The sequence below is a fragment of the Amblyomma americanum genome, chromosome 7, assembly GCF_052857255.1.
Source record: "Amblyomma americanum isolate KBUSLIRL-KWMA chromosome 7, ASM5285725v1, whole genome shotgun sequence".
NCBI classification, from domain to species: domain Eukaryota; kingdom Metazoa; phylum Arthropoda; class Arachnida; order Ixodida; family Ixodidae; genus Amblyomma; species Amblyomma americanum.
The window spans coordinates 145590691-145605721 of record NC_135503.1 but is presented as its reverse complement, the minus strand read 5'-3'; the positions used below and the strand labels follow the sequence as shown (position 1 = coordinate 145605721).

At 50.3% G+C, this 15031-nt stretch overlaps 1 protein-coding gene across 1 annotated transcript in view; it reads right to left on the bottom strand.

Moving 5' to 3' along the window:
* The window catches only part of LOC144096657 (ATP-binding cassette sub-family A member 2-like), a 62931-nt gene that overhangs the window by 8703 nt on the left and 39197 nt on the right, over nucleotides 1-15031 (bottom strand). Inside the window, exons 10-12 of the mRNA XM_077629488.1 lie at nucleotides 3372-3553; nucleotides 1535-1708; nucleotides 593-815 (exon numbers count right to left, since the gene is read on the bottom strand). Of these exons, the coding sequence (XP_077485614.1) occupies nucleotides 593-815; nucleotides 1535-1708; nucleotides 3372-3553 (579 nt within the window). The remainder of the gene's footprint in view (nucleotides 1-592; nucleotides 816-1534; nucleotides 1709-3371; nucleotides 3554-15031) is intronic.

Genomic DNA, 15031 nt, shown 5'->3' with positions numbered 1-15031 from the left:
GAAATATTGGATAGCCGCTGGGTTGGCCGGCTGCCTATGATATATACGCCAATGAGGAATCTTGGATGACTGATATCGAATAGCCAAGGAATGCCATTCAAGCCAATCAAGAAATTTGTATGCCATTACTGGCTTCTGATTGGAAAGCCAGTGGGGTGCACTGGCTCAAACATTGGGTCTGGTAGCGCCCCAGTCAGATGCCATTATAGCCCTTTATTGGAGCCAATTTTCCCTGGTATTCGACCAGTTCAGGGCCATTATCGGCGTGCTCCCTGGGATGGCGAAGATAGCGACGGAGAGTGCCTCCCCTTAGCAAGAGTCGTGACGCCGTTTCACCGGTCCAAACAGAAGTAGGCTAAAAAAGCCACGTAACTAAAACCTCCAAGACATTAGTAGTAATGACTTTTATCAAGGCGTCCGCCTAGCTAACGAATGCTATAGAGAATAACATTGTAGTAAACGGTGGATAAACAACGAACGCCTGGCAGTTATTCAGTTATAAGCGGAAAAAGTCTGTTCAACGAGAATTGAACGACTTTTTTTTCTATTTGGGCCCTTCGCATAATAGAAAAAAAAAGGATAGGCGACGGACCTCGTAGGTGTGCACTATTTCAGCCTGCGGGAAGTTCTTGAGCACGTTGTCGGCGACATCCCGTTGGTAATCGAAATCCTGCTTTTTGTCCGGGTATGTCTTGACGGTAATGGTATAGCCCTTGCCGAATTTCTGCTTTAGCTGCGCCAGGGATCCGAGGCACTGCAGCCGACCGGCATCCAGGATGGCGATCCGGTTACACAGGAATTCTACGTCAGACATGCTGTAGCAACAGAAAAAAAATAATTTGGAATGAGCTCTGACTTGTGACAGCAAGTGATCTGTAATGTAATACCGCGACCTATTCGAGACTTTTATACAAAATAATCCGCATTGCTTACATGGTAGAGTTTGGCAAGTTGACAAGGGAATGAAAAGCAAACATGGTTTAATGCTGGCCGTTTAGAGAATCTTAACACCTACACTTTATGTTTGTGGCTGCCGACATTAGTAGGATCCTTTTACTTTTCTGTTCATTAACAGCCACATTTTTGGACCTTTAATTTGGTTCATCGTTGGATCATTTAGGGCTACATAGATAATGAGTGACGTATTCGAAAGCGAAATGAAAGCGTAATAAATCTTATTGTTTTGTTAAAATAGGGCACAAAGTTATTGTATAATTGCAGTCATCTGCTTTTACTGTGAAACGAAGCATGTTAATAACACACGTAACATAAATGCTTCTACTAAGGTGTTTAAACATTAATAAACAACTTGTGCTTGAATTAGTTATTTGCTATGAGCGGCTCTAGTTGCCTCAGACACTGCGGAAAAGACAAGGGTAAGGATACTTCCACGCTTGTTTAGCAAGCAACCAGCTCTCTTTTGATACCATAGATGGCATATGAAAATGTGACTCTTCTTTATCTTTAATAACATTCTTCAGTTGGCCTTCCCAAAATTTAACTGGTACAGTGTCGGAGACAATGTGACGCCAACCTGTGCGAGCTGAGCAGAATGGAGATCTTGCTGACTCGCTGCAGGGTGCTGATGTAGTTGACGATCAACTTCCTCGCCGTGGTGGAGATGCCGGCGTACGGCTCGTCCAGCAGAATCATACGAGGCATTCCCATCATGGAGATGCACAAGGAAAGCTTGCGCCGGTTGCCGGCACTGTGAAAAGGCGAAATAATGCGTCAACCGCCGGCGCACTCATCTGTCCTTTGTTGTGTGTAGTTCCCGGTATGGTGCCGACACCGCTATGGCGAACAGATAACGGTGCTACACCCTGAGTACCTTTCGAGTGAGTGCGCCTTCTGGAAAATTAGCGAAAATAAATAAAAGGCTGCTCCTAACACCTGTATTATTTTGAGTGAGCGAGACCTGCGCCAGTGCAAGAAGTCGAAAACATATAGCAAAATTTTACAAAAGACGAATATTGATAACACACTATACGAGTGCGTCCACACTTCACCCATTAATTATAGAATTTATGCAAAACGCGCAGGTTACTGCAGCCAATGAGCACTCTTCCAAGAGAAGTAGTCGTGTGCGCACGTTCATAATTTTGTCAGCCGGTGGAGCGCGGTTGCACAGCATGAGTATGAATAGTAGCTGCAATGCGCAGTGTCCAACACCTTCCTTAAATAATCCAGGCTGCATCACCGTATCCCGCTGTCAAGACTTAGCTGCCTAACCACAAGAGTCACGCAGAATGCTTCGGCGGTTTAGTGCGCGCCCATTTCTTGCTGCGATTTTGTGATTTTCCGTTCGCTTCTATAAGTTCGGCGCTGACTTGAAAATTCGTCCTAAATCTTCTTCCAGAGTTTCAATCTTCTTCCAGAGTTTCATTTTCACAGCCGCTACAGAAAGGCGCCGAGGAAGTGAAGGAAAGAAGCCGCCAGAAAGTAAGAGGAAGGTTTAAGGCAAATTTTCGGGTTTCTCGAAGTCGATGTGTTTACGCAATGACAGCCAACAAAGATTGTAGTTTTGGAATAGCGGAGTGTTTTGTCTAATTTCCGATAATATTCTATGGCAGAGGTCTGCGCGGCGGCGTCGAGACCTCCTCCAGGGCCGAAGAATTTATGAAATATGGCCTTATGGGGCCTGCAAAATTAATGCGGTATCAGGCATCTTAACAAATAAAGAACAGGCGCAGTCGTGTGCAGTAAATTCTCGTTGGAGGAATAAAATATAAAAATACTTGATGCTTAATTTAACGACGAGACATCCGGCTTGTAAAGCTCGACTGCATTCCAAAATATTGATGTAATTATGATAACTGTTGAAGGCAAAGCGGGAAGGACACTACGGTAATCCCTTTTTCCGCAGTCACATTGAAGACTTGAATCAGAAAATGCGCGAATTTTATGTATACTCAGGGCCTGTAACTATGAGTTTTAACTCGGGATTCACTTCATGCTATCATGAAGGCAAGAAGTAGTACTTTTTGCTGGGCTAGTTGGTTCATTCTTACATATGTGAAAATGCGCGAAAGACGCCCGAAGGCGAAAAAAAAGAAGGAACCTTCCTGTCCCTTCTTCCTTTCGTCTTCGGGTTTCTTCTTTCACGCTGTATCACCTAGGCAAGGTAACTTTGCTTCCTTAGAATTTATGGTAGCAGAAGCTCTGAAAACGAATTCAGTGAATTGCGGTTGTGGTCAGTAAACCAGTTTCCTTCTGCATTGAGAAAGCTCATATACATTCGATGGTAACCACAAAACATAGTCATTTTCAACTTCTCTTATGGAGTCGATGCTGAGAGCCACGTCCGTGGAAGAATAGCGCCATTCAACCAGTAGCCTGCGATTTAGATGCCTTTATGCCTAGCTTCGCACCTGTAAGTGCCGACGAGGTAGTGTGAGATGTTACTCAGCCGGAAGATGCACAGCAGTGCGTTCAGGTATTGGGGCGTCAGAGGCAAGCCCCGGAGGCGCCCGAAGAGCATCAGCGTCTCAACACCCGTGAGCATGTCGAGCAGCCCGTCCCGCTGTGGGCAGTATCCCAGGTAGCGCCGGCACTGCGCCACGTGAAGACGTATTCAGGTACAGGAATCGACGTTGGGACAATTTTGAAAGCGTTGGCATTTCTTAGCTCGTTTCGCTTCATTGTTGTAGCCGTACACAGCGCATAAGTTGGCAGCATTCCAAGATGCTGCGCCGATAGTATCGCGGTGCGTTTAACTCTTGACCGCTACGGCGGTGAATGAATTCCGACTGGGTTCAGGAAACCAGATTCCTTACAACTGAATTGAGAACGTTCAGCTATACTCGATAATCACCACACAGCCTAGTCGTTTCGTCCTTCTCTTGTGGATTCTATAGTGGAGCCACGACCGTGGGAAAAAAGTAGCTACGTTACCTTGTCGGGCTACAGCGCGCCCGGGTGTGCCACTGTAGGCTCACAAATCTCGCGAGCACTCGAGCGTCCGAGAGGAGCCCATGTGAAAATATCATTAGTGTTCACACGCAGATAAGTTAATCGTTCGCTTTACGCAGTCGTAACGGTACCATCTATGAGGTTTTTTTATTGCGAAGCATGTTGCGTGGCTTAGGATAACGGACAGTTGGGCTAGTTTGATTGAACTATACATCCTAGCGCTAAACAACGAAGGCGGGAGAGAAGAAGAAAAAAGAGGCATTAACTTTAAACTGAAGGTTTATTCACTCAACAAGGGAATTATATACATGCAGGAAAACAGGAAAAAGAAACCCGGACACGTCCACAAATGACCATCTAATATTGAAATTTGGCGCTCTTGCGGTACGATAGAGGGAATGCTCACGCACGTGCCACCGGCATTATGAATGAAAAATGCCTCTACTATCTGCCTATTAATTACTGTATGTATTAGTTACTGTAAACAGCGCGGCTAAAAAAAGAGGACTGCCACAGAAAAAAATCGCGGTAACTGCCGTGCCGTAACAAGAGCACCGCATTGTGACGACACCCCATAATGCGCAGGTCCACACGGGACGGAGAGGCAAAGAGACACCGTACGGCTCAGTTTAAACAAACAGATATATTCAATAATTATACATGATTATGATTATACATCAGAGGCTGGGGTGTCCGAGCTTACGTGCCGACGACTTCATGGGGACGATGGAGGGGCTCCGGAGTTGAGCTCGAACGGTTGCTGGTAGAAGCTGCACGCCGTCGGGCTTCGGCGCTGAAGTCCTCCTTGGCGAACGATGTCGTCCTGAGCGTTCTTTCTTCCATACTCCTTGTCGATTTTTATATCCTTCTTATTCCCCACATTCCCTCGGTTGAGGACGCCCACGCCGGAGTGGTTGGGGCCTAGGGCTTTCACTTGGGCGCACAAACACACCACCGCACTATGGTCTCGCCCCCGTCACGTGTTGAGTCCGAGGGAAAGAAGGTTGTCGTCGAGGTAGCGTCAGCTGTGGTAGACGGTCTCTTGCCCGCTGACGGTTCCCGCGTGTCACCGACCTCCGTTCTCCATCAAATGACACTCGCCACTCAAGGCCGGAACGCGAGGTCACTAAAAGGCCGGGAAAGTGGTCCCTTGTCCTGGGATGTGCTCCGGAGTGTTAGTGATGATGCCCGCCGTCTTGTCACGGGGCCAGGCCCGCCGAAACGAGGCCCTTTGTCCCCGGCACGGTCACGGCAATTGGGGAAGATAACGCCCGTCTCCCCGCGGCGGCGGCGGCGGTGTTCGACACGTGCCGACACTATGGAAAGGGGGTCCGGTTGTGCTTAAACCCGTTCGTTTTGGTCTTTCACTGTCAACGAGTATGGCTCGGTAATTGGACGCAGCTGTCACCTGGGTCTTCTCCGTGCGGTCCATGGCGGCAGGCCCGAAAGCAATTTCACTCAAGTTGCTTGCAGCCATATACAGTAGAAACATGTGTGCTGGCTGCTTCAAAAACGAGACCGGCTGTTAAGTGGAAGCCCACGGGGCCGATGCCCCCCCCCCGCACCTGTTACCAGGAGCGATCATGCCCGGGGGGTGGGGGGAATCGAGGAATGTACGTCGAGGCGTGACGCCCGCGCTTTGGGTGAGAGGCTGCACTAATCCTTTGTCCCGACGCGTGGCAACCGGTGGATCGAAGGTGCATGCAGCGAGCTGCGCATTCCACTGGGCTCGGGCACTAATCCTTTCTGTCCCGATGCGTGGCAACTGGTGGATCGAATGCGCATGCAGCAAGCTGCGCATTCCACTGGGCTCGGATCGGCGAGCCCTGGGCTCCGCCCACTAGTACATACGATGCAATTGCTTTGCTATTGGTCCAAATTGGGCGAGAGCTAGATTACTCAAGCTCCGCCCAATTATCGAAGTGGTTAAAACCCGCGGGAAACGACGACATGGGACGAGCGCGCCGAGTCTCAAGCGCGGCCGTTTTTATCAGCCTTTTCTTTAAACTGCCTTGTCATCACCACCTTGTATTTCAATCCCGTCTTTAATAAATAAGTTTTGCTTTGAGAAGTTGGAATTGCTGCCCCAACCGGCAACGTGTCGCCGGACGAAGACCTGAAGTGCTCTTCGTACTGCTAACCGCCGTTCCCATCAGTAGGAAGGCAGGAAAGTTTAACTCCGGCTGTCGCCGATCTCCTCTCTTCCAGCTGAATTGCTTTCCCTTGAGTGCTTTTGCCGCCACTGGGGGCTCCGTCTACGCCGCGCCGTCGAACGCGGACCCTCGTAGCACACACAAGAAACGTCACACTCGCTCACCCTCCAGAAGAATGTTCTGAGAGCATTTGAGTCCAAGCAGCTCCCCTTCTCTTTCTGCATCGCCTTGCACAGTGCGTCCGACAAAACACTTTTCGCTGCACTCAACATCACTGCACAACACCATATGCCTCAGCTGTCATAACTGGCGTCTCCAGAGGCAGCACTGATCTTCTTTTACAGACAAACAAGAAACTCAGCACCCAAGCCTCTCCTTTCCAGTCCAAACTGGACGAAATAAATTTACCACAGTTACAAAGGAGCTCCCACTTCTAGCACGATCACGGCACAGACAAAATATAGATAACGAAAGAAAGTAGGGCAGGTTCTGCATGCGCTCCGCATGCTTTCCTGTGAAGGTGTTACTTAATGACAGAAAGGTTTAACTACCAACTCCGATATCTTAGCACATAAGCACATAGCAATGTTATGAGCTGCGGTATTACACAATTCTAACCAGTTCACAACTCCGCTCTGTTTACGCCATTAGTCCGACTTAGCTTTCCGATTTCGCAGAGGATGTCGGCCTTCATGAGTAATACCAAGTAAGTTTGTGACCCTTTGTCTGCTTGGAGACTCGCGAGGGCTCGTGGCAGGAGCCTTTCCTGGCGTTATCTGCGCGGCAACCTCGCGCGCTTCTTCTTCTTCTTCTAGCAATGCATGAAGTAAATCCGGTGGCATTCCGGCCGTCACCTCGGTCCGAACAGATGCAGGAGAGGGCGTTTCTTGCGAACTATCTGCGCGCTCCGCTTCACTTCTGTCCCCATCAAAATCCGCGCTTTCCCTTTCCTCATTTCGTGAATACTGAACCGGTGCCGACTTGAGGTGATTTGCGTGCATCCTTATCAAGCGCCAGTTCATGTCTCGGACTCTGAAGTTTACCGGAGAAAGCTTCTCGACAACCTCGCACGGTCCTCTCCATTTCGTCTGGAACTTACGAGCTAGCCCAATCTGCCTTTGGCAGTTTTAAATGTACACGCTGTCCCCCACATCAAATGGCGCGTCTCTAGCACTGCGATCGTGCACCTCCTTCCTGCGCTTCGCTGCTTTCTTTAAGGCCTCCTTTGCGATGTCCCTCGCCACTTGCAAGCGCGATTCTAGCTCAACCCTATAGTCGTCCAGTGAAGCGTACGGGACACGACGGGGGCCCTCTGGCACTTCACTAGGCTGGTCCGGGTCTCGGCCGTAGGGAAGAAAGAATGGCGATTGGCCCGTGCTCTCATGTGCTGCGGAATTGTAGGCAAACATTGCATACGGGAGCCACAAGTCCCAGTCCCGCTGGTCGCGCGAAACAAAATGCGACAGGAACCCGGCCACGGTTTGGTTCAGTCGCTCCACCGCGCCGTTGCAAGCCGGATGGTACGGTGTTGTCTGCTTCTTAGCGGTCTTAAGCAGCTCGCAAACTCTCCTCATTAGCTGCGACACGAAGTTTGTTCCCCGATCTGCCAAGAGTTGCCTCGGGAGTCCATGTCGGAGCACGATCTGTTCGACAAATGCTCTTGCAACCGTGTCTGCCTTCTGATCTGGGAGTGCTACCGCTTCCACGTGTTTTGAAAGGTGATTGACAAATACTAAAATGTACCTGTTTCCGGAAGTGGTCGTGGGCAATGGGCCCATTATGTCCATACCTGTCCTCTCGAAGGGAGCCGGAACCTCAGGGAACGGCTGAATTGGAGCTGGTCTTCGTCCCTCTGCTGTTTTTCTTTCGAGACAGGAATGACACTTCGCACAGTAGTCTCTAACATCCTGTCGCATGCCACTCCAAAAGTACAAACGCTCCACACGCCTGCGTGTCTTCGCTACGCCAAAATGACCGGCGCATGGCGCATCGTGAAACGCGCGAAGAACCCTTTCTGTCCACGACCGAGGTATGACGACTCTCTCCCAAGCGGTTTTCTCTGGTCTCCCTTTCCTGGTTGGCCTCGTGCGCCGACACAGGGTGCCGTCTTTGCCAATGAAATAACCTAGCTGTTCGGGGTGAGACGGTGCGCCCTCTAAGCTTTCGATTATTCGCTTCAGGTCAGGATCTTTGCACGGCTCTGTGCGTAATTCGGCGGGGTCGACTACGGGGACAAATGCATCTATAGCTGCCACGGCAGCTGTGCGGCTGAGTGCATCAGCATTCAGATGTGTCTTTCCTGACTTGTGCTCCACTTCAAAGCAGTATTCCAGCAGGTGTAGATTCCATCTAGCGAGTCGCGAGCTAGGGTCCTTGACACTCATCACCCATTTAAGAGGATGGCAGTCTGTGACTTGCTTTAATTTGCGGCCGTAAAGGTAGCATTTGAAGTGCTTTACTGCCCAGACAACGGCGAGGCACTCCCTTTCCGTAGCTCCGTACTTTTGCTCTGTGGGGCTCAGCTGTCGGCTAGCAAAAGCAACGGGATGTTCTTTGCCCTCGATAACCTGAGATAGCACGGCACCAACTGCGAACTTTGACGCATCTGTGGCCATAACGAAGGGCAAATTAAAATCCGGGTGGCGCAACAGTGGTGCACTCATTAGCTTCCTTTTCAGGGCCCCAAAAGCATCCTCCGCGCTTTCGTCACCGCGAAAGGCGACATTTTTGGCTGTTAAGGCAGCGAGCGGCTTAGCGAGCTTGGCGAACTCCTCTATGTGCGTTCAGTAGTAACCGATCAGGCCGAGAAACTGCCGGACCTGGCGGACGCTAGTCGGGGATGGAAAATCCGAGACACACCTTAGTTTCTCAGGGTCCGGTCGCACGCCGTCAGCTGGAACAACGTGTCCGAGGTATTTCACCCCGTTTTTGAGGAATTGGCACTTAGAGGGCTTCAGCTTGAGACCCGCTCCTCTTAGTCGCACCAAAATCTGCTCAATATTGCGCAAATGGTTCTCAAAACTGTCACTCTATATGATTATGTCATCCATATACACGAAGCACAGCCTCACCAGGAGACCTGCCAGGATAACATCAGCGGTTCTCTGCCAGACAGCAGGTCTGTTGGCCAGACCCATCGGCATTCTTTTCCATTCATAGTGCCCTGAGGGCGTGTTGAATGCCGTTTTCTCGGCATCTGCCGGATCCATTGCTATCTGCCAGAATCCCGCCGCCATGTCCACTACCGTGAAGTACCTGGCAGAGCCCAGCTGAGAAAGCGTCTCCTGTATATTGGGGATGGGGTATGGATTGATGCGAGTTACGGCATTTAGTTTGCGGTAGTTCACTACCAATCGATACGAGCCATCTGGCTTTTCCACCAATAGTGCTGGTGCTCCCCAGGGTGACTTTGAGTGTTCGACAATGCCGTGATCAATCAGGTCCTGCACCTGCCGCTCCATCTCCTCCCGTTGGGAGTAAGGAATCCTGTACGCACGCTGGTAAACAGGCGATGAAGTGCCGGTTTCTATCCTGTGCTTTATAACGCCACAGCAGCCCAAATCCAGGTTGAACGCGGCGAATACCTCCGAGTAGTCGTTCAGCAAACCAGCCAGAGCCTCCCTCTCTCTGGATTTTACGTGAGAAAGATCGAACGACGCCTTTGGAGCAGCCGAAGGACTAGCATGCTCTACAGTTGCGAGTACCGTATCGGTGGGCTCACGTTTCTCTAACGCAGAGGTGAAGAAAGCCAATGTTTTGTTCTTGGGAAGGCTCAGTGGCTGCTGGCTACAGTTATCCACCCGTAGGGGCACGTTGTGGGCGTCATTAACTGTCACGAGGCACGCGGCTGCCTTCAGGCCATTGCTGAGAGAGTCGACCGGCTCAAGCACTCCCACGGCGCCGCTCTCTACATCTGAAGGCGCACACGCGTACAAAATGTGCTCCGACCAAGGAAGGACGACCGCCTCATCGACCAGCCGGACGGCAGCCCGCGAATATACCTTCTCCAATGATCCCAACTGTTTGACGGGTGTCAATATCGGTAATGCGAATCTCAGCCCCTCTCCTGTTAAAAACAGAACTTTTGAGCCGCCCGCATTAACCTCTTCCTCAGAGAATGAGACTACTACCTTCCCTTTTATCAAAAAATCCTGCCCTAATATACCTGACACTCCGTTTGGCAGAGACACCGTGTCCGGGCATACGTAGCAGGGGTGCTCCAATGCAATTCCGCCGAGAGAGAAGTGTAACCGGTAGAGTCCACTAATGCCAAGAGGATCCCCCGTTATGCCTACAAATTTGGTTGCCATACCACCAGACGCTTCCAACACCTCGCGGTCCCCCTTCCTTCGAAGGGTGTTAAAACTGCTCTCCTTAAGCAATGTCACCTTTGACCCCGTATCTATCAACAAATCCATGCAACAACCATTTAACTTGCAACACACAACAGGGCATGTCTCGTCGGCCACACAAACCACCACCACCTCATCATCCACTGTTCCCTCCCCACGCTCCTCAGGATGGGGAGGACTATCTAGTTTTTTGTCTCGGTATCTGGAGCCCCGCTGTAGGCTTGCTTAGGGCGTGTCTCGCCTGCTTCTCTTTGTGGCTCCCCACGGCGCACGTTTTGGCAGAACCTGGCGATGTGTCCGCGACCCTGGCAAGCGAAGCATACGATTTCTTCAAAATCTCGCATACCGCGCCTGTAGCTTTGTGGCGGTCTCCGGTTTCCAGCCAATGTGCGCTGTTGAGCGCGCGCTTCAACCTGGCGTTCCACCTGCTGAGATAGCAGCTGTTCTAAGATATCTAACCGCTCTATCAAGAGAGCAACCTCAGGGTTGAGCACCGGTCTCTCTATGACGCGTACTCTCGCTGCGGCTGTCGTTAACGCCTCATTTCGTTCCTCATCCAATGCGGCCGCCACGGCTTGGTCGAAATTGCTCGGCTTGCGCGAGAGCACGAACCGGCGCACGGGGTCTTGCAGACCAGCCACGAACAAAGCGGTCATTTCCTCTTTAAGTAGATCCTCCGCGTATTTCTTCTTTAGCTGGTCTCCCTCCTCCTCCCTGCTTAACGTATCGCGTGCTAGGCGCTGAAGCCGCGACGCAAACGTTCGCACGTCCTCCCCTACCATCTGTCCGGCGTCACTGAACCTCTGTTCCCGCACGTGACGTGGTTCAGTGTCGAAATGCTCAAACGCGAGCTTCTTAAATTCCGCAAATGATTTTGTGGATTTTACTTCTTCGTCTCGCCATGCAAAATCATGAGCAGCTCCTGCCATCTTACACCTCGCCATTCCCAGCATTTGAGCATCGGACCATCCCCCCATTTTCCCAATCTCTTCTAGCATGGAAAAGAAATCGCAGATTGGAACCCCTGTCTTATCTCCCGTAAACGTCGGAATGACGCTTCCTAATGCCAGCATGCATGCTCCGAGCGACGGCGGTGGAGTGGGAGCTCCCTCGGATACAGACATTTTTCTTTCGCTCAAGCCCTCCGGTGCCTCAAGACTCTCAAATAAGGCTAAACGTCCCACAATCAGTCCCGTGATTCCCTTTTGGTTACAATTTTGAAGTCATGAATGTCGCAGCATTCAGAGGACATTTGCTTTTGAGACCCCACTCCTGACACCAGTGTGACGACCCACCATAATGCGCAGGTCCACACAGGGATGGAGAGGCAAAGAGACACCGTATGGCTCAGTTTAAACAGATATATTCAATAATTATATATGATTATGATTATACATCAGAGGCTGGGGTGTCCGAGCTTACGTGCCGACGACTTCATGGGAACGATGGAGGGGCTCCGGAGTTGAGCTCGAACGGTTGCTGGCAGAAGCTGCACACCGTCGGGCTTCGGCGCTGAAGGCCCCCTTGGCGTACGATGTCGTCCTGAGCGTTCTCTCTTCCGTACTCCTTGTCGATTTTTATATCCTTCTTATTCCCCACATTCCCCAGGTTGAGGACGCCCACGCCGGAGTGGGAGGGGCCTAGGGCTTTCACTTGGGCGCACAAACACACCACCGCACTTATGGTCTCGCCCCCGTCACGTGTTGAGTCCGAGGGAAAAAAGGTTGTCGTCGAGGTAGCGTCGGCTGTGGTAGACGGTCTCTGGCCCGCTGACGGTTCCCGCGGGTCACCGCCCTCCGTTCTCGATCAAATGACACTCGCCACTCAAGGCCGGAACGCGAGGTCATTAAAAGGCCGGGAAAGTGGTCCCTTGTCCTAGGATGTGCTCGGGAGTGTTGGTGATGATGCCCGCCGTCTTGTCACGGGGCCAGGCCCGCCGAAACGATGCCCTTTGTCCCCGGCACGGTCACGGCAATTGGGGAAGATAACGCCCGTCTCCCCGCGGCGGCGGCGGCGGCGTTCGACACGTGCCGACTCTATGGAGAGGGGGTCCGGTTGTGCTTAAACCCGTTCGTTTTGGTCGTTCACTGTCAACGAGTATGGCTTGGTAATTAGACGCAGCTGCCACCTGGGTCTTCTCCGTGCGGTCCATGGCGGCAGGCCCGAAAGCAATCCCACTCAAGTTGCTTGCAGCCATATACAGTAGAAACATGTGTGCTGGCTGCTTCCAAAACGAGACCGGCTGTCATCGATCTCCTCTCTTCCAGTTCAATTGCTTTCTCTTGAGTGCTTTTGCGGCCACTGGGGGCTCCGTCTACGCCGCGCCGTCGAACGCGGACCCTCGTCGCACACACAAGGAACGTCACAGCATCGGAAAATCTTTTCCTTGGGTAATTCACTAGCCATACATTCAGACTGAAGTATGTGCTTCCTTTTAGTCCACAGTTGCACCGTACTCTCATCGAATTACTTCCAGTATGTCGCTATATTCTAGGACTGTCGGCTGCGAGTTATATACAAACGCACTCATTTGTAAGAAAGTTCGTCCTGGATAACGGCTACAGATTCTGATGTTGTGAACGCACGTCACTATCACCAAATTTAGCTTTCAGCCTTAACCAACTGTGCGATTGTCCCGAGTCGCGGCTTATGTCGTTTTTAGTTCTGATACCAAAATCCCGAAAGGGTTGCGAAGTTCTCGTGTGGTATTAGCTTTTACAGGCAAAGGCCACCGTGGGAAGCCATGAATGCACCTGGAAAGAACCTTCGCGACGATATGAGTGAGCATAGGAGCAGCGCACACAGCAACATGGCTCACAATCTTCTTTTTTTCGCCCTGCAGGCTATGCTGACGTTGGTACTGTGCTGTTAACATCCTTAATCTTGTGGTGAATTCACGCTCACAACCGTTCACAATATTGCCAGCATGTTTGGTCGCGGAAATCCAATAGACATTTCCTGCTACTACCGGCCTTCCTCAACCGTGCTCTTTGCCGACAAAGCGGCATCACGGACAGCGACAGCATCACTGGCCATGGATTTAAGCGACCCCCGGAGCACCTTCGCCTTCAGTGAGCATGGGAGCAGCACACACAGCAGCATGGCTCACAATCTTCTTTTGTTCGCCCCACAGGTCTGTGACAGTTCTACACTTTATGCAAAAAAGTGCACCAATCGTTGTCTAGTCGTGCTCCCATGCTCACAAACGTTTTGTGCACTTATGCGCGAATGTGCTGAAGTGTTATTGCTACTTCTTTCTGGTGATGTTAAACGCAATCCTGGCCTCTCGAATCTCCGCTCTCAAACCGAGAATCAATCCGATCAATTATCAGCTGTTACTGAGATGCTTAAAAAAGTAAGTTCTCAAACAACGGTTTTTTCAAAAAGGTCAGGTTGAAATTCAGTCCTACGTTAAAGATATTAAAACGGCCCAACTAAATATTGAGGCTTAGCTTGAGAATATTTACGCACGTCTTGAGGCCCTGGAAGAAAAAGCCCACTCCATAAACAACCTCGAAGAAAGCCTTGCAGCCGATCAGAGCACAGTAGGCCATTTAGCGCTCCAGCAAGACAGCGTTAAGTCTCGCCTGGGCCATTGTGAAGACACAGCCCGATGAAATAGCCTGATTTATCACGGTACTCCTGACGAGACTGAATCGTGGAAAGATACAGAGGATAAATTCACGCCAGATATTGTTGAACGTGCCAAACGCATCGGCAGTTTTTCGCCATCAGTCAACCCCTAATCGTCAAATTCTCTTAATTTAGAACTAAAAATGTAGTTCTGTTGTCGCGCGGAGACCTAAAACCAGAAAAAAGTTTCTGTGACCTTAGATTTTTCTCCTTCCACACGGCAGGTGAGAAACACTTGTGGAATTCGCCATATCCTTGCCACAATCCCCTAATTATCAGTTGAGGTACAAGAAGCTGCTTGTGAACAAAGAATGCTACGCGTACGACTGTAAAATACACAGCGTTAAGAAGCTGCCTCAACAAAGCCCTGTCGACAATATTTCAGATGAGTCGAAAGCTGTGTCCCCTTAGGGCCACGCGAGGGGACGTGATGCGCAATCTTCCAAATCAACTTTATCTGTTCTTCTGGCTAACGTTCGAAGCATCCTTAACAAACGTGACTCCCATACCTCCATAACACTAACTGATTCAAGTGGAGCTTCTATCACTGAGTCTGAATGTCCAACCATTTTGAATGATATATTTTGCAAAAAATTTTCTCTTGTGATGGGTCATTTTACCGAATCCGGCCTTGTACATTTATTTCCCTATGAATTCAGTTGTTATTAATAGTTGTGGTATCGAGAGCATAATTGAGTCTTTGAAGGTGTCTGAAAGTCCAGGTGTTGACCTTATTAATGCCAGGTTTCTGAAGTGCACTAAGGTTTACTCTTCACTGTGTTTGTTATTAATTTTTCAACAGTGCATTGATAGAGGTGAATGTCCTGGCGACTAGCGAATTCGGAAGGTGGTTCAACGTCATAAATCCGGTAGTACCGCTTCCCTATATAATTACCGCCCAATATCACTTACCAGTATCCCATACAAAATCTTAGAGCGCATGTTTTACTCGAAAATTTTCCACTTTCTGGATTCAACTTC